Genomic DNA, 20,236 nt, shown 5'->3' on the forward strand with positions numbered 1-20,236 from the left:
AAACACACAGAGTATTCCCGAGGGAAGCGACGGCTCAGATATGCTAATCCTCTTCTGGTTTCAGGACTACACACTGAACAGCCCTGTCTCTATTATTGTCCCAGGTTAAAAGAGAGAAGCGTTTAATTTGAGCCACTGAGAAAAGAGGGAATAACAGACTGGAGGGAAGGCATCGTGTCTTCTGTTGTCTCACCTCAATGGAGCAGCCCTTGATCACTCCCGTGTAGTCTGGGCTGCTCAGCAGATTGTACGGCGTTCGGGAAACTTCTATGTCTTTCATACAGCCAGAGTAGCTCTTCACAGCCACCTCTGACCTGAGGAGACACGCCAGACAAAAACTCATCCAACGTAAAACAATATGAAATGCAGGAGCGATTCGCTCAATAACATTCTGTGAATGAACATCTCCATACCTGTATCTTCCAGCCTTGGGTAAACCTCCAAAATACATCCTCTCATCCTCCCTGAGGTTGAGCCCTGTAGCGCCACCCGGAGACGTCATCTGCAACTGCTCGTCCTCATTAGTGTCGATGTTCACTATAGTGATGGTTGCTAAGTAAATGTAAAAGAGGAAATAGTCAGCTTCTTTTAAGTCATTCACACACTGATTTCCCAGACAAGTGAAAACAGTGTACTTAATTTAGTGCATTTCATCTATATTCAGGTTAGGGAGTAACAAAAATACATGTAACTTTGTTACGTATTTAAAATACAAAATTTGAGTAACTGTATTTGGGTGGTAATCAAATTACAGTTACATCCGAAAAGTATTTTAGATTACCAAGGTGATTACTTTGAATTTTAATACCATTTATTTCATTTAAACATTAATATAAACTGTGACGGGCAATAAAATGTAAACAGCAATTGGTGATTCTCTGACACGGCAAAAGCATCCTAAACTAGGCTACAGTTCTGCTCATAAGTTTCATACCCCTTGCAGAATATACAACATTTGAATAATTTTAACAAAATAAGAGGGATCATAAAAATTGCATGTTATTTTTATTTAATATGGTTCTGAATAAGCTTATTTCACATAACAGATATTTACATACACTCCACAAGACAAAATGACTGAATTTATAAAAACTGCACCACTCAAAAACTGACACATCCTTGAATCGTAACGGTCTGTCGTTACCTGAATGATCCATGACTGTTTTCATGTTTTGCGATAGTTGTTTGCGAGTCCCTTGTAATTGTAAGAAAAGGTAATTGTGACTTTTTATCTCACAATTCTGGCTTTTTTCCTCACAATTTTGAGTTTGCATCTCACAATTCTGACTTTTTTTTCCTCAGAATTGTGATAATTAAACTCACAATTGTGTTTTATAAAAGCAGAATTGAAATTCAGACTCTCTCTCGCAATTGTGAGTTTATATCTCACAATTCTGGTATATTTCTCACAATTCTGACTTTTTTCTGGAAAAAAATTCTGACTATATAACTCACATTTGCAACTTTATATCACCAATTCTGAGAAAAAAGTCAGAATTGTCAGATAAAAACTCAATTGCCTTGTTTTTGTGTTAGCCTACATACTTATTAGTATTCCAAAGTATTCTAAAGTATTTAGATTAAGTTACAAAATTCGGGCAATCTAACAAAATACGTTACAAATGACTTTTTAAAGCATGTATTTTGTAATCTGTAGTGAAATACATTTTAAAAGTAACCTACCCAGCCCTGTCTATATTGTATTATATATCTATATAATATTGTTGAATATTAAGTGTCCCCACTTATTCAGGAAGTAAAGCGTGCATTTAGACGATGACAATTAGTTCAACAAATCACATGTAATTGTGCACCAGTTTTAACCAAAACTATTAAAAAATATTTTCATGTAGTTCTTGGATGCTTTGGAATACAAAAAAAAAAAAAAAAAAACATTTCTTATTTTATACAAAATATATATTTTACAAATTAATTTAGACTCTGGAATTGCTAGAAAACGAAACCATACGTCTAAACATGTTGTGTTCCAAATTTGAAGTTAATATCACAAAAATTGTGCCTGCTAATAGGTTTTAAAGAAACGGTTCAATGGTAACACAATGTCCAATTTCAAAACGATTTTCACAAGATGAATTTAGAGTGTTTAAGCTTTGAATGATGCCTGATCTATGATTACTACTAAAATATGTGACAGGGGGAAAAAGGCAATAAAAGCAAGTGTCCCGCTACTGAGACACTGACAGATAACAGGCTATAGCTAAATAAACAAATATTTAAAAATACTAATAAAAATGACAAAAGCACAATTTTTTTTTACTAAAACTAAAATTCAATTAAAACTGAAAAAAACAACAACACTAATTCAATGTACTTTAACAGTATATAAATGCCTAGTTCAGTCACGAAACTCTAGATTTAATGCAAACTGATGATATTTTCAGTGTTAACTACTCGGCACAAGCTGATTGGTTCACGTCACATCTGCAGCCAATGAGCTTACTGCTCACTGTTGACTGTTTAGCATTCACTATAGCAGTTCCTCAGAAACCCTCCACCTTCCCCAGCTCCACCTGTCTAGATCCGCTCTGGGTAATTTATAAATATGAAAGAAACAGGGGTTTGGAACGACATGAGGGTGAGCAAGCAATGCATATTCATTTTCAAACCCTTTACAGACACGTCTAGATCCGCTCGCACACGTCTGACGGTGAGCTCTTCTGTTGGGATCACGTTACCTTCTTTCTTCATGCGGGACATGGTGAAGGACTTCCATTTTCCGTCATTATAGCGTTTGTTACTGATGATGGAGCCGGTGCCTGAGCCCAGATCATAACTCACTTTCAGCTTCCCGTCACTCAGTTCTGCACTCATGAAGTCTTTCTGCTCAGAGAGAGAGAGAGAGAGAGAGAGGTTGTACACAGAGGTGGAACGCATGTCAAATGTTGTAAAATGGCTCATTTTATTGGCCATGTTCAACCACATTTACATACGGGAGTGAATCCCCTAAATTATTGTTCTGTGTGTACGGAACAAGACCTGAAATTGTGATGACTGACACTGTTAACAGATTGAGGCAGCTGTTTTGTTTATATTTGTAAGGTTGATTTGCAGAGCGCACTCTCGCAGTGTTACCACTTATTACAAGTGTTTTGGGGATTGTTGTTCGGGTTTAGCTCATAAAGCCATCATGTTTATGGAGTTATTAAAGTTGGTGCAATATTTTGGACCTATTTTTTTATTTAGGTTTTGTATTTATTTCCTTGCATTGCACATACAGAAGTGAAACACATCTCTGATTTTTGTTTAATACATCAGTTGTTCTGTTCTGTAAACACTGAATTTTTGCACTTTCACAAACGCATTTTTCTGGAGTTAATTCGGCTGGCTGTTGGCCTTATGAATGCATGTTGTGTAAGAGCGTGTGTGCGTCTGTTACCATGTCTTTGGTGGCAAAGTACATCATGACTGCGTCTGTGGAGAACGTGCGGAACTTGAACATAACTGTGGAGATGTTGGGGTTCCATCTGGTGGGGCGACTGACGGCTGCGTAACCGTCTCCGTCAAACTGAACCGTGCCTTCAGTGTCCGCCGGCTGAGGACTACACACACACACATCATTACATTGAGCTCCTCACACTGAGACCACAGGTGTGTGTGTGTGTGTGCGCTCTCACCTGACTACACAACCAGCACAATCCCCGTCTCTCTCTTTGTAGTTCCACAGACCGATGGGTTTTCCATCCAGAGACGTCTCTCCCATACAGCCTGAGAACGTGATGGTTTTCACAGCATCTGCCTTCTACACACACCAAACAAACACACACACAGGGCAAAATCAGTGTGTATTTCACATCATTAAACATAGATCAGAGTTGGAGAGCCGCTCATCAGTATTGGTGTCCCCATATTATGATCTCCTTTTTTGATTCTATTATGAATATAAATGGTCAGCAGTACAGAGTCAATAAATATCTGGTTCATCACTGATAAACAATAGAAAACATTTCCTACAAGCTAGTGAGGGACCTCATCTGGTGCTTTTGTTTTCTGTCTTATAAAGGATCCCGTGACTATTTCAGTATGAGAAACTGCTGCAAATGATTCAGTGCATGAGTGAACTGTCTGAATGAATCAAACTGAATCATGAACAACTTCTGAACTTTCTGCAAACCTGTTTGATGATTAGATCAAATGAGTGATTTATTTGTGAATCTGGCATTCTGATACAAATCACACCACGTGATTATTCTCATTGAAGAAAATGATTCTCAGGTCATTATATGGTGATCTCTATGAGGATTTATCACTAATATTTTACTGGGATTATTGCACGTGCCCCAATAAAAAAATCGTTATACGCAGACATAATATTCTGATTCAAAAATTCAATATTCATTCTTTCAAAACAGCCTCATTGGGGCATTTTTGGAACTTTAAAGGTTCTTCACAGCTGGCAAAATGGGCTTTCAATAAAACTTGGCTGCCTATACAGTAGAAAGGCAGGGAAAAAATTCAATCGGTGTCACCTGACTGGAGAAAACAGAAAAAAGGTTCTTGCTAAATAGGTAGAAAAACTTCAACACCCATAATGCACCGGGCATGTTGCCGTCGAAGGCCACGCCCACCAGTCTGCTATGGATACAGGTCAAATACCGCCTTGCTTTAGTAGGAAATACTTCTTAGCAAACTTTTAGTCATAGTGGCATCGACTTCCAGTCAATGTGAAGGAAAATATGAAAAACCTCCATGTTTGTAGTTAACATTTCATACTGGATGAGCATGAATACAGCGCTTTAGGCCAAACGGAGGGAAAGACTGAAAGAAGCTGCCGTTCCATCAGTTCCGCCCAAAGCAAGACTATAGTTTTCACCAAAGCCATGGAGCTGTCAGAAGACTTTAAATGACAAATAAACATGAATTACTCAGTCCAGGTAACACAGAGAAAGAGTAAACACTTCATTTACATTTACTACCAACACTGTAACAATACAAAGTGGGCTGAAAATCACCATATTATGTATTTTCATGGTGAACCTGAGCAAAATGCTAATGAAGAAGATGCAGTGGATTTGTGAAGCGATGTCTCTCACCTTCATCGAGCCCAGCATGCCACCGACGAACAGGTAAGCGTTCTGGTCCACGTCCAGCACAGTGAAGCTCTCGGGTGATCTGGCACTTCTGTGGGTTGGTAAGATGCCAGTTTTGGGTCCCTCCAGCGCGTGGACGGAGATACTGCCGTTCAGACCGATACTGGACAACACCGACATGAGAACAATTACACTAACAGCACTGATCATAAACTATACTAATACATAACAGCTGCTCTCCCTTTCACTCGTGATTAATGAAGGCACTGCAGAGTGCAGCTATTTGATCGATGTTCACCCCAAAATAACTATTTACCTTTACTACTGACACTAGATGGACTTTAGTTTTGTAAAGAAACTCTAATGTCTGCAGAACGAATGTCTGAAAAGCTTTAGATCAAACATAATAGTGAAGTTTAAACTTAAAACAATAGAACATGGCAATAGAGTAAGGAAAATAAACTTAAAGGTATAGTAACAAAGATATTTGAAGAATGTTGATGGACAAACAGTTGATGGACCCCATTATATTCGGTGCATATTTGTAGCAATATCCAACAATACATTGTATAGGTGAAAATTATTGATTTTTCTTTTATGCCAAAAATCATTAGGATATTAAGTAAAGATCATGTTCCATGAAGATATTTTGCAAATTTCTTACCATAAATATATCAAAAATGTATTTTTGTGAGTGGATATGCATTGCTAAGGACTTCATTTTGACAACTTTAAAGGTGATTTTCTCAATATTTAGATTTTTTTGCACCCTCAGATTCCAGATATTCAAATAGTTGTATCTCGGCCAAATATTGTCCTAACCTAACAAACCACACATCAATGGAAAGCGTATTTATTCAGCTTTCAGGTGATGAATAAATCTCAATTTCAAAAAATTGACTCTCATGACTGGTTTTGTGGTCCAGGGTCCATTTTTTCCTCCATACTATGGAAGTCAATGGAGTCCATCAACTGTTTGTCCATCACCATTCTTCAATATATCTTCTTTTGTGTTCAGCAGAAGAAAGAAACAAGGTTTGGAACAGCTTGAGGGTGGGTAAATGATGACAGGATTTTCTATTTTGGACGAACTATCCCTTTAAGATGATTCGCAGTGTGGTCTTTCAACAAAACACAGAGTACGTGAACCCTGAATTACCGTGAGGCTTCGATTCGATGCCAGTTTCCATCGTTGATGACGAGATCAGGATATTCTACACGGCCGACCCCTGACCCAACATCCCACAGGAAGTTCACCTTACCCTTCCTCATCTCAATCGCCAAGAAATCCACCTACACACGACCAAACATGACATTATGTGTGTGTGTGTGTGGATGTAATAAGCTATAATTATTTCCTTTTCCTACTCAGAGTCAGGTGTACACTCACATATTTGGCCGATCCGAGGTAGAAGAGCAGGTTATCAGCAGTGACGGTCTTCACATGGAGGATAATGGTGTTATAGCGGCCCTTCTTGATCTCTGGCCGATAAGTGCGGATACAGTCTCCGCCGGACGACACGGACACCTTAATCTAGGGTTCAAAGGTCATGAGAGGTCAAGACAGAGAGTGCGGACAGCACAAGAATGATCACATTTCTATGTAGCAGATTCAAGGCAAGACACTGCAGGTGAATAGGGTTCACATTTTAACTAATAGGTGATTAATCACAGAACATAACTGTTTTGTATGCACTTAAATATGCAATAATTTGCAAAGATTTCCAGAACATAAATCTGAAGATTGAATAAATATGTGCGTTCATAGCAGAGTGTTTGAAATGCACTGTCTTCAGGACTTCAGCACTCACAGAGTTGGCCTGTTTGCGAGCCTGGTTGATGAGTTCTTTGATCTGCGAGATGTTTTTCTTCAGGTTGTTCTGGAGTTCCTGAATGGGCTTTAGTTTCTCCAGCAACTTGTCAGCCTCATTCTCCAGATCCTTCACTTTAGCACCTGCCGCATGAACTACAGACACAGAGGAACGGCCGTCACGAACGCCAATACGTGAAAACGTGACGGAACAAAATAAATATGGCATTAGAAACATGCTTGATAGCATAGCCATGAGTAAAGGAGGATGAAAGGCTCTAAAACAAGAGCACAAGAGACCATGAAAGAATTCAGACACAAGCGAGAAAATGGGAGATGGAGGAAAGAGAGTGACGTTATATATCTCTCGTTTGCAGCATAGGAAGCGAAAGACATGGAGCTGTTATTTCAAAACAGAAGATGAGAGCAAAAAACGACAGAGTTTTCATCTGTAATTAGCTAAAGCGCTCATTAGGATAACAAGCTTAGTGAAGCTTTCAAAGGCGGCGTTTAATCCTGTTGGGCTGAAACAAAGACGGGAGAAATGGAGCGATTGGGAAAACACTCTCTCTGTACATGCAGCTCTGGATGAAAGCACCATGCTGAAGCCTCGGGGAGCAGAGAGCTCTTCAAACCATTCGCACAGATGAAAGAAGAAAATTCTGTATACATACTTATTGCTGTTGACGTTCAAAATCAAATGGGGGGAAAAATATGAAATAAGCATTTAAGTGATCTTGTAACACAAACATTTCAATTAAGAAATCAAATCTTTGTGATCCATGCAGCTGTTGTCTCTATCGAGCAAGATTATGGCTGGAGTTGGATGGATGTCGTACTGTTTTTCTCGGGGTCTTTGATGAGGTTGTTGGCTTTGTTGACTTCGTCCTCCAGTTTGCTGTAGTTCCTCTTCAAGCCCATCAGGTTCAGGTTCATGTCCTTCAGACGGTTGAGGACGTCTATGGCCGTGTCGTTGGCCTCTGCCGCTTTCGCCTTGGTGGCCTGGATCTTCACTGCCAGATCTACAATCATCCACAGAACAAGAACGTAAAATAAACTCTGAAAAAAAAAAAATCATTTTCACAAAGGAAAATAAAAACTTTCACAGGAGGGGGAATACGCACAGGTCACATCACTCTATAATCTAGGAAAAAGCATGATCATTATTTGCTAAATTTAAACGAACCTGTTTAAACGGGAGCATTACGTTTTGTTTTTTGCAGGCATTCACTTATTACATTTCTATTCTTCTGTGTGAAATTACACCAGTCCTGTTGGCTGATGGCAGTCTGATGGCATCACATGGAGCAGCCGTATAAAGAGATATAAAAGGGTGTCTGCATTACACGTCATCAACTTTAGACTGTCTGAAGGAGGACGCACAGGCATGCCTGAAGCATGGCAACGCGACGCAGCATCTCATTCCCTTCTCAGAGAACACAAAGATGTTGCCTTTCAAGGGAACTTGACATCTGAAGCTGATGCAATGAGAATGTTAATACCCACCAGGCCATGCTAATGAAGAATATTAGCAAAATCAAAACAAAAGCACGCACATCACCTGCAAAAATATGCTCAAAAATGGGTGCTCGACCAAAAAAATATTGAAAAACAGGGAAAAAGTCGGCACACCAAAGCTTCAAAAAAATAGGTAAAAAATTATTTAATGTGAGACTCACACCGGTGGCAGTCTTGCCTATTTTTTGGAGCTTTGGTGTGCCAACTTGTTTTCTTATGAAGAATATTTAATAATTTTCCCCTCTGATTCTTGAGGTGAGATATAAAGTGGAAGTTGTCTTTTCATACGCAAAAATATCCAAGTTTAAAAATATTTTCTATGACATACAGTACTCATAATTTTGATACTTATTTTAGTATTATTTATATTATTCATACTATTACAGTATTCATTAATATTCTGAATTAGCTTTTAATTTTTTCATGTTCAGTTTTCATTTAAATTTTAGTTGAAGTTTTAGTAATTTTGTTATGTTTTATTAGTTTTTGTTCTATTTAGCTTAAACTTATTTTTATTTCAGTTTTAGTATTTCGGTGTAATTTTTGCCCCCATATCTTGAATTGGGGGGGCACATTTTTTTTGTACATTTTTGGTGTAATTTTTGAATTTTTTACCCCCATATCTTAAATTTGGGGGGCATTTCTGTACATTTTTGTGTCTTTTTTGCATTTTTTGCCCCCATATCTTAAATTTGGGGGGTATTTTTGTACTTTTTTGTGTCTTTTTTGCATTTTCTGCCCCTGTATCTTAAATTTGGGGGGTATTTTTGTAAAGTTTTGTGTCTTTTTTGCATTTTTTGCCCCCATATCTTAAATTTGGGGGGCATTTTTGTAAAGTTTTGTGTCTTTTTTGCATTTTTTGCCCCCATATCTTGAATTTGGGGGGTATTTTTGTACTTTTTTGTGTCTTTTTTGCATTTTCTGCCCCTGTATCTTAAATTTGGGGGGCATTTCTGTACCTTTTTGTGTCTTTTTTGCATTTTTTGCCCCCATATCTTAAATTTGGGGGGCATTTTTTTTTGTAAATTTTGCTCCCATATCTTGAATTTGGGGGGCATTTTTGTACATTTTTGTGTCTTTTTTTGCAGTTTTTGCCCCCATATCTTAAATTTGGGGGGCATTTTTGTGTCTTTTTTGCATTTTTTGCCCCCCTCTCTTAAATTTGGGGGGCATTTTTGTGTCTTTTTTGCATTCCCCCCCCCCCATATCTTGAATTTGGGGGGTATTTTTGTACATTTTTGTGCCTTTTTTTTTTTGCATTTTTTGCCCCATATCTTAAATTTGGGGGGCATTTTTGTACATTTTTGTTGGGGTTTTTTTTTTGCATTTTTTGCCCCCATATCTTTCTTTGCCCCATATCTTGAATTTGGGGGGTATTTTTGTACATTTTTGGTGGGATTTTTTTGCATTTTTTTGCCCCATATCTTGAATTTGGGGGGGTTTTTTGTGTTAAGTTTGGTGTCATTTTCGCAGTTTTTGTATTTTAGTACTTTCACTTAAAGTTTTACTTGCTGAGAATGATTTGACTTTTCATATTTTGACTTTTGATATTTCACTATGATACTGCACTGTCAGCTCACAAACGCACAGACTGAAAGCTAAAAAGTCACATCCAAATCCAACATCCCATAAAATACTGTGTGTGAGATTCAGCCATTGGTGGCAAAAACAAAAATCAGGCTTGGATTTGTTTGAGATCATTGGAAGTGACATTATGGTGCTTTAGATGCCTGTCTGGATGCAGTTTCCTCAGGAGGAACCATACGAGTGCTGTGGTGTTGGGCAGTGAGACGAACACACACACACACACACACACACACTGCTCTCAGTGATAACCTTGTCCTGACAGCATCAAATGTGTGACATACACACAAACACACACCTCTCTGTAACCATAGGAACAGAAAACATCAAACCCTGTGAAGGTTTAAGATGCCAAATTCAATGTTTTCAGCAGTCAAGCTGGTGAGGATGACCCTGAAACACACACACACCCACCATCAGGGATGGCGTTGAGTTTCTCCATTGTGTCGTTCATGCCTTTCTGTAAGTCTTTGTTCTTTTTGTTGGCTCCTTTCAGTCTGGACTGAAGAGCACCCAGATTGTCTGCATTTTCTGAAAAAAGAACAAAAATTACATGGCAAAAATGCTGCTCTTCCTCTGGCGTCTTGGGAACATTTGTGAGAGTCTGCAGGACAGTATTACTCTGCTAGTAATTTTCACCTTTCACGTCGTTCTGCAGTTCTTTGGCCTCGTTCCACAGGTGGTGGCTCTTCTGAGCCGAGCCCTTGGCTTGATCTTTCAGAGATCCTTTGGGTCCTGAGGCCTGCACACAGAACATGACACACACATGAGAGCGGCTGTCTCAGATGGTACAGATCTCTCTACTGAGAAGCAGATGGTACTATAGCAAGGGACAGTTTTGTGTTTTAAAATAAATATTCTTTTTGCAACAAGAAAAATAACACAAAACCCGTTCATTTAGCTGAATGTGATGCGATTCCTGCGCACTTGTCATGTAGTTCCATGCAGAGAAATGGAAAGCTCATTTTTAATATTGCTGCATGTTGTCAGGTTTGACACTCTTGTGTGAAGCACCATTATTCGGTGTTGACCTTTTGACCTCCAGTTTCTGTGAGGGAGGGTGAACGACAGCAGAGAGAGGGATGATAATGGAAGAACAGGAGGAAAGCTTTGATCTCTGAAGCAGCACGAATAGAAATGAATTAAACAGATTTAACGCCGTCAGCCTGAGGTGAGCAGAGCGTTTCTAGACATCACAGACTCCTGACAACCAAACATGTGTCCTTGATGGATGAGGATTGGTGTAAAAACTAGTGTCTGTGTGCAAATTGTTTATAGTAATTTGACAAAATTATTTCTGTGTTGCATGTTTTTTTTTTCATCACCAGACACTCCCCCTGTTTGCTATTGGTTGGGATATGAACTGCTGCAATATGGAAAAGAGCTGCAAAAAGAGTCTCCAAATTATTGACTTTTGTTCCAACACATAAAGACGAGTTGAAAACACATGCGTGTAAGTAGAAGACAACAGAATATTAATTTGCTGCTGCCCATCAGTCACTGGTGTAGTCTGTGTGTTTCCTCACCAGCTGTAGAGCCTCAACGCTGGTTTTCTTCGCCTCTTTGGCCACCTTATCGGCCTCATCGATGTAGTTCTTGATGTTGGTGTATGCGTTGAAAGCAGCGGTGGCGTTGAAGGACAGGTTCTTTGCCTCAGCTAGAATACTACAGAAACCAGAAACGCAGGTTCAGATTGGTGCATTGGTGACAAAAAAACAACAACAAACAAACAAACAAACAACAACACATGCTTCTTGCATGTTTCATGACACTTTCAAAGTGAAAGATCAAAATGTCAAAGTGAATTTTTTGCACCCATATCTTGAATTTGGGGCATTTTTTTTTTTTTTTTTTTGTCATTTTTGCCCCCATATCTTGAATTTTAGGGTATTTTTATTAAATTTTGTGTTTTTTTTTTTGCCCCCATATCTTGTATTTGGGGTTATTTTTAGTTAATTTCAGTGTAAATTTTGCCCCCATATCTTGAATTTGGTGGCATTTTGTTAATTTATTGGTGATTTCTTTTTTGCCCCCATATCTTGAATTTTGGGGGCATTTAAAAAAAAAAAAAAATTGGTGTAATTTTTGCAAGTTTTGCCCCCATATCATGTATTTGTGTTTTTTTTTTGTTTTTTGTTGTTGTTGTTAATTTTGGTGTCATTTTTGCCCCCATATCTTGAATTTTAGGGTATTTTTTATTAAATTTTGTGTATTTTTTTGCCCCCATATCTTGAATTTTGGGGGCATTTTTTTTTTAATTGGTGTAAGTTTTGCCCCCATATCATGTATTTGTTTTTTTTTTTTTTTTTTTTTTTTTTTTAATTTTGGTGTAATTTTTGCCCCCATATCTTGAATTTGGGGTTATTTTTTGTTAATTTTGGTGTCATTTTTGCCCCCTTATCCTGAATTTGGGGGTATTTTTTGTTATTTTTGGTGTCATTTTTGCAGTTTTTGCCCCCATATCTTGAATTTGGGGGGTATTTTTGTTAATTTTGGTGTCATTTTTGCAGTTTTTGCCCCCATATCTTGAATTTGGGGGGTATTTTTGTTAATTTTGGTGTCATTTTTGCCTGAAGCCCCCATTAATTTCCAACCCTTTGACACAGTACTGTGCAAGAAATCTCGGGGCAATAAGTTTTTATTAACTGATAATCTTCCCCAGCAATCATAATTTGTGTTGTTACAAGTTGTTGGTGTTTTACTGACACTCCAAAACTCAAATAAACACACACCTGTCGAGTATGCCAGCGGATTCGTTGAGCTGACCGGCGTGATCCTCCGCTCTCAGCAGCAGATCCGGGATGGAGTCGTCAAGACCGCGACCCAACTGCGCCACCTTAAAATCCAGCTTATCATGCAGAGGTCCCAGCTCTCTCGCCATCTCCTCCAGCTCCTACAGACGCCAGTCAGTGAGCCACCAGCTATGGTTCTGAAACATTTCTGTCATGTGTTTAGCGTGAAACTGACCTCTTTGCCCTGGTTGATGCTGTCTGACAGAGCGTTAGCTTCATCCAGCATCTTCTCTCCTTCCGCCAAAATCCCCTCCATCTCCTTTTTCTTTTCACCAGCCACCTCCCTCTTCCCCTGCACAAACATAATGAACCGCTTTAGACTTGACACGGAGCGCTTCATAAGATTCTGTTTGTGTATTTGCGCACCTGCAGGCGGTCGAGATTCAGTTGGTTGGTGACAGCCAGACCTTCCGCCTGTTTGGTTTTGTTGTGCGCGTCCCTCAGCAGATCTTGAGCTTCCTCCAGTTTCTGCCTGTAATCACCCATCTTATCACCCACCTCCTTCTTCAGGTCCTCTGTGGCCTGGTGTGGATCTCCAAACAAACGCTTCACTCTTGCCAAAAGAGCCTCTGCGGCCCTGAAAGACAGAGATCCAGACTCCTTATCTGTGACTTAAACCCTTTAAAAGACCAGACAGAATCCCAGAATGACCAACTACACCGCTGTTTTGGGTATTTGTGAAATAAATTAATACTTTTAATTCATCATACGTAAGTGATAGTAAAGACATTTATAATGTTACAAAAGATTTCTATTTCAAATAAATGCTGTTCTTTTGAACTTTCATCAAAGAATCCTGAAAAAAAAAGTATCACACTTTCCACAAAAATCCCAGGAATAAATTACACTTTACAATATATTCATATAGAAAACTGTAATAACATTTCACAATATTACTGTTTTTACGATCAAATAAATAACTTACACAAAAATATTTTGGAACGACATATGGGTGAATAAATGATGACATATGATTATGATTTGCCTGAATTTTTGTTTTTGTTCTGATCTGCTTTAACCCTGAGTGAAGATGTCAAAATCAGAGCTGAATATTGTATTTTTGGGACAAAGTTAGTCTTGGAGATCTCTGAGGAGACCACCTGATGGAGCGGAGAGCTCCTGAACTGCTTCACTCCCTCCGTCCTCCTCTAGGTGTCTCTCTCTGTTCTCTCATAGCCGCACACATAGAGGAATCCATTACTGAAGTAATTTGATTAGGCTGGAATAATATTCCTCCCCTGCCCAACCGCAGGCAGTTTTTAATTAGTTCATTAAGATTTTACATAAGAAAGAGAAACTTTCTTCATTTGAGCTGTGATCCAGTGAACCACAAAATACGACTGAGAAACATAATGCCACCAACACAATTATTCCAACCTGTGAGCTTGAGTGGCATCCTCGCCGCTGTTCGGCTGGATTTGCTCTTTGTGTAAGAGGTTTGTTGTGGTAATATTCATATGATCTTTACATATGAACAATACGCTTGCAACAAATCACAATGCTGTTTCACATTCACCTGTGCACCACACTGCATGATTTTTCCAGTATTGCAAAATTAAAATTAAAATAAACATACAGTTGTGACATCATATATATATATATATATATATATATATATATATATATGATGAGGCTAAATCACTAAATATTGAAAATGCAGCAGCACATATTATATTTTTCTTACTGCAAAAGATCCAGCTGATAATCACTTCCTTTGATCTGACACGTCTCTTAACTTGACGCTCAGATAAAGCTAGCACCAGTGTCTCAGTCTCCCCCGGGCTTCAGTGAAATAACAGTGCGGTTACAGGGTGTGTAATCTAAACTACTTTATTAAATAATTGTGTGCTGTTCAGTTTGAACACTGCTGCTCTCCTCTGAACTCTCTCCTCTCTTCATTAAAGATCCAGTGAAGGGTTGTCAGATAATACAAAACAAGCCCACAATATAATAAACAGACATGATAAAACTGTACCAGATGAACAATAACATTATTACTTGTATATCCAATATCCTACACAATTAAAAGGGATTTATTATGAATAAAATAGCTCAATATAAAATGTTTAGATATTATAAATTGATTGATGAAGTAAAACAATAACACGAGGCTGAATAATAAGTTTAGTTCAGTCATGAAACTCTAGATGGAGCAGGCTGATGGTCCAATATGCTAGCAATTACATCATAAGCACACGCTGATTGGCCTCTGCTGATTCTGTAGCCAATGAGATTGCATGCTCAAATTTCAAATAGTCTGGTTTAGTGTTCTGGTATCAGAGTTAATCTGAACCCCTCCACCTCCCCAGCTCCACCTGCCTAGATCATTGCCACTACATCTGTGTGTGTGTGTGTGTGTGCGTGTTTTACCCCAGTTCTTCGTCAGCGATGTGTTTCTTGCCAGAGAGCTGTCGTTTGCGTAGTTCTGCGAGCATGGCTTGGATTTCGTCATTCATCTCGTTCACACTCTTCTCTGGAGCCCCTTCCCTCATGCCCAGAGTCGCGTTCAGCTCACGAGCTTTGTCCCGTAGAGCTGGACAACACACACACACACACACACACACACACACACACACACACACACACACACACACACACACACACACACACACACACACACACACACACACACACACACACACACACACACACGTGAGCAGCAGGGACACAACAACAAAGTAAAACCATAAAATCCTTTGTCACTCGATTGGAATAAATTAGAACTGAAATAAATTAAAATGTAAGAATTTTCGTGTTTTAATCACTTTTTGTATTGCCAATGTGTGAACAGCTCGTAACAAAACGACCTTCCACGGCTTTCTAGGTTGTCTATGAAAGCCTGTAGACTGATTTTTATGTGAAGAACTCGAACCGGTTTCGCCAGGAAAATCAAAAGGATGTGACGTTTACACTCTTTTCTGTTCAATCGCACATGAAATGAACAAATACATATACAGTAATCAAGATGATATTGAAAGAGCCATTCATGTGTCATACAAGGGAATAATTTAAACTATAGTCTCACATAACCTGATCTATATGGTCTCAAATCTGCTTCATAATCAAACTATCATTACGTTGTCATTTTGTCGTCATGATACCGGTGAATCTCAGAGCTGGTTTAAACATCCACATCAGTATGATCAGATGCTTTCTGAACTGCTGTTTTCTCATTTTTGTTGTGTTTGTTTTAGAGCGTGCAGCACATATTTTACATATTCATCTAAATGTGGGAGGAGTTGAGATGTTTGTTAACAATATCACTGCAAAGGTACTTCTTTTTACTTCTAAGAAAAATGAAAAACAAAAAAATTATATTTAAAAAAGTATATTTTGGTCTTGAATCACGTTCAATCTCTTGTGCGTTACATGTGCACGAGCAGTAAGTTGCTGCTGCAGTTCACTTAACAGCCACTGGTGTCGCTAATAACAAGAGTTTCTGAATTCTAAATATAGTGCATTTAAAATTATTTCAGCTAGTTGCCAAGGCAAAATTTCCCATTGTTATTTAATTTAAGTCAGTGTACTAAAATAACTAAAACTAAAGTAATAAAAACTACATAGACATATTAAAAATAAATCTAATGCAAATGACAAAAACAACTAAAGTACTACAACTTTAAAATGAAAATGAAAACAAAAAATAAATTATACAAACTATTGATCTAATTCTAAATAATATTATCTGAATGATACTAAAATATTAATATATCAGTATTAATATGACAAAGCGTGAATATCATCATAATGCACCTGCCAGAATCCTCCGGATTCCCCGACAGACAACAAACTTAACTTTGCCACACATTTCTTTTCACTTCCTTTTCACTTTCATGGGTGTGACTGGCTTCAGGTTGATTCAAAGAAGTTCAAATTGGACTCAGCAGAGTTAATGTTCTTTAATCAAATTAAATTAGATTCAGAAATAAAATCCCAATCAAACGGGAGCGAAATAAAAGAGCAAGCAAGCTTCTCTGCATATTCTAATTTAAATAAAAATCATTAAATTGAGATGAAAATGAGCTATAATTACATGCGTTTCTGAAATTCCTCGAGAGTTCAAACGTAAACAGTCGATAGACTACAAAGAGCGCAGTATATACCTGCCAACGAGCCGAGCTGGAAATAATTGCACAGTGAGTTTCAAACGCAGCTCGGGTCTTTGGGGTGGACAGAATCATTTGATTCCTACTCGTTTAGCGTGCGAGAGAAGATGAGAGACGAGGCGGTTTACTGGAGCAGGGAGCTCACGCACTGAATGGATAATGAAGCTCTTCCTCTGTCTCTCCTACACTTCTGCGAGCAGCTTTTTGGAAACGCTTGTTGGACAGTTATCAAAATCCAGAGGACCAAAGTGCAATATGCTGGCTTTAACTGCCAAACACATATCCAGGAATATAAATTAACCGCATTTTTTGTGTTTATTGCTTTAATCTGCATGTATTGGGTGGGTGAGAGTGTCCGTCTGATGTTTAGATGTCCAGAGACGACACCATCTGTTGTGAAAACACCTCTCAGGTATGAACTGCATTCACACGATAGCCGTTCAGAGAAATAATCTGGAAATAATCTAATCTTGGTTTAAGAATGTTTAGATATTAGAAGTATAAAACAAGACAAAAATATAGTGTAAGAAAATCAGCTTTTGCAGTATAAAGAGTTAAAAAATGTCACATGACTTGAAGGATCCCACCACTACTACTACTACTACTACTACACACACACACACACACACACACACACACACACACACACACACACACACACACACACACACACACACACACACACACACACACACACACACAGTCAATGGCTGGAGTATCTGTTTAAGTGATTATTTTTCCAGTAATTAATTTTGTCTCTTTTAATTAAGGCATCACATAGTGTGAGCTGAACCTTCATTAACTAAACTATCTTCTCATGTACTACCATGTACAATTACACACACACACACACACACACACACACACACGCACACACACACACACACACACACACACACACACACACACACACACACACACACACACACACACACACACACACACACACACACACACACACACACACACACACACGCACACACACACACACACACACACAGCTTCTCCTCAACTACATCCCAAGCTCAGCTTCTACAATTATACACTCCTACATAACCTCACCTAAACATTAAAACCTTTATTTCAGTTTCTGGAGTGTCAGATGGACCAATCGAACGTGTCTTCTCAGCAGTTTCTCACTTGTCGTTACCTTCAGCAGCCAGGAGTGTGTTCCTAACGTAAAGCTCCAGGTCCTCGGCTCCTTTGCGGCTCCTCTCAGCATCAGCTGCCGTCTGCTCTCCATCAGCAGACACTTTAGTCGCCTGCACGGATAGAGAAAAACCCTTTGAAATCTCAATGAGATTTTACTGAACAGCCTCAGATCAGCCTCACATGATGCTGTGTGAAGAAGAAACAAACACACAAGCAACCGACCTCAGTTACACCACACGGAGGAGGAAAACAACACGACACATTAGATCTGACATCTCAGGGGCCAACGTGAACAAAAACTGAAAGAAATACTGCTAATATTTCCAGTTTGGCAAGAGGATTTCGGTTACACAAACCCAACAGGACAGAAGAAGAGGTCTTCCTATTTAACTGGCTCTTGAACTTCTGTTATTGGAAAAAGCTGCTTTAGAACTGGAATATATCGACTTTATCAAGGACTACTATTCAGAAGATGCTGAAAGGTTTCCTTCAGCACAAATGAACAGAACTGATGCAACACTTCAGACTTCAACAAGTTAATGTTCTGGCTTTCTGTCATGTTCAGAAACAAACCAACAAGGTCAGAGTCTTACAGGAGTGATTCAGGCGGTGTAAAGTACAGTTTCACCAATAACAGCAAATTTAAACAAGAACCAATGGTGCACAGAAACAGAAAAACAACGCCCCAAACTCTCAGCCTGCTACAGTAGCCACGCCCCAAACCCTCAGTCTGCAACAGTAGCCACGCCCCAAACCCTCAGTCTGCAACAGTAGCCACGCCCCAAACTCTCAGTCTGCAACAGTAGCCACGCCCCAAACTCTCAGTCTGCTACAGAAGCCACGCCCCAAACCCTCAGTCTGCAACAGTAGCCACGCCCCAAACCCTCAGTCTGCAACAGTAGCCACGCCCCAAACTCTCAGTCTGCAACAGTAGCCACGCCCCAAACTCTCAGTCTGCTACAGTAGCCACGCCCCAAACCCTCAGTCTGCAACAGTAGCCACGCCCCAAACCCTCAGTCTGCAACAGTAGCCACGCCCCAAACCCTCAGTCTGCAACAGTAGCCACGCCCCAAACTCTCAGTCTGCAACAGTAGCCACGCCCCAAACTCTCAGTCTGCTACAGTAGCCACGCCCCAAACTCTCAGCCTGCTACAGTAGCCACGCCCCAAACCCTCAGTCTGCAACAGTAGCCACGCCCCAAACCCTCAGTCTGCAACAGTAGCCACGCCCCAAACTCTCAGTCTGCAACAGTAGCCACGCCCCAAACTCTCAGTCTGCTACAGAAGCCACGCCCCAAACCCTCAGTCTGCTACAGTAGCCACGCCCCAAACCCTCAGTCTGCAACAGTAGCCACGCCCCAAACTCTCAGTCTGCAACAGTAGCCACGCCCCAAACTCTCAGTCTGCTACAGTAGCCACGCCCCAAACTCTCAGCCTGCTACAGTAGCCACGCCCCAATCCCTCAGTATGCTACAGTAGCCACGCCCCAAACTCTCAGTCTGCTACAGTAGCCACGCCCCAATCTCTCTGTCTGTTAAAGTAGCCACGCCCCAATCCCTCAGTCTGCTACAGTAGCCACGCCCCAAACTCTCAGCCTGCTACAGTAGCCACGCCCCAAACTCTCAGTCTGCTACAGAAGCCACGCTCCAAACTCTCAGCCTGCTACAGTAGCCACACCCCAAACTCTCAGTCTGCTACAGTAGCCACGCCCCAAACTCTCAGTATGCTACAGTAGCCACGCCCCAAACTCTCAGCCTGCTACAGTAGCCACGCCCCAATCCCTCGGTTTGCTACAGTAGCCACGCCCCAAACTCTCAGCCTGCTACAGTAGCCACGCCCCAAACTCTCAGTATGCTACAGTAGCCACGCCCCAAACTCTCAGCCTGCTACAGTAGCCACGCCCCAAACTCTCAGTCTGCTACAGAAGCCACGCCCCAAATGCTCAGTCTGCTACAGAAGCCACGCCCCAAACTCTCAGCCTGCTACAGTAGCCACACCCCAAACTCTCAGTCTGCTACAGTAGCCACGCCCCAAACTCTCAGCCTGCTACAGTAGCCACGCCCCAAACTCTCAGTCTGCTACAGTAGCCACGCCCCAAACTCTCAGTATGCTACAGTAGCCACGCCCCAAACTCTCAGCCTGCTACAGTAGCCACACCCCAAACTCTCAGCCTGCTACAGTAGCCACGCCCCAAACTCTCAGTATGCTACAGTAGCCACGCCCCAAA

The 20,236-nt window shown here is 40.1% G+C and overlaps 1 protein-coding gene across 8 annotated transcripts in view; it reads right to left on the bottom strand.

Annotated features, from left to right (window-relative positions):
• Positions 1–20,236, bottom strand: part of lama2 (laminin, alpha 2) — a 167,209-nt gene that overhangs the window by 13,668 nt on the left and 133,305 nt on the right. For all 8 annotated transcript variants that reach the window (XM_067384976.1, XM_067384975.1, XM_067384974.1 and 5 more), the window contains 18 exons: positions 18,009–18,120; positions 15,123–15,285; positions 13,119–13,329; positions 12,928–13,044; positions 12,693–12,853; positions 11,487–11,625; positions 10,600–10,702; positions 10,375–10,491; positions 7,698–7,880; positions 6,860–7,014; positions 6,439–6,582; positions 6,208–6,341; positions 5,052–5,211; positions 3,636–3,760; positions 3,398–3,560; positions 2,697–2,841; positions 414–552; positions 194–314 (listed from right to left, as the gene is read on the bottom strand). In XM_067384976.1, the coding sequence (XP_067241077.1) occupies positions 194–314; positions 414–552; positions 2,697–2,841; positions 3,398–3,560; positions 3,636–3,760; positions 5,052–5,211; positions 6,208–6,341; positions 6,439–6,582; positions 6,860–7,014; positions 7,698–7,880; positions 10,375–10,491; positions 10,600–10,702; positions 11,487–11,625; positions 12,693–12,853; positions 12,928–13,044; positions 13,119–13,329; positions 15,123–15,285; positions 18,009–18,120 (2,592 nt within the window). The remainder of the gene's footprint in view (positions 1–193; positions 315–413; positions 553–2,696; positions 2,842–3,397; positions 3,561–3,635; positions 3,761–5,051; positions 5,212–6,207; positions 6,342–6,438; positions 6,583–6,859; positions 7,015–7,697; positions 7,881–10,374; positions 10,492–10,599; positions 10,703–11,486; positions 11,626–12,692; positions 12,854–12,927; positions 13,045–13,118; positions 13,330–15,122; positions 15,286–18,008; positions 18,121–20,236) is intronic.

Source organism: Chanodichthys erythropterus, chromosome 4, assembly GCF_024489055.1.
Source record: "Chanodichthys erythropterus isolate Z2021 chromosome 4, ASM2448905v1, whole genome shotgun sequence".
Lineage (NCBI taxonomy): Eukaryota > Metazoa > Chordata > Actinopteri > Cypriniformes > Xenocyprididae > Chanodichthys > Chanodichthys erythropterus.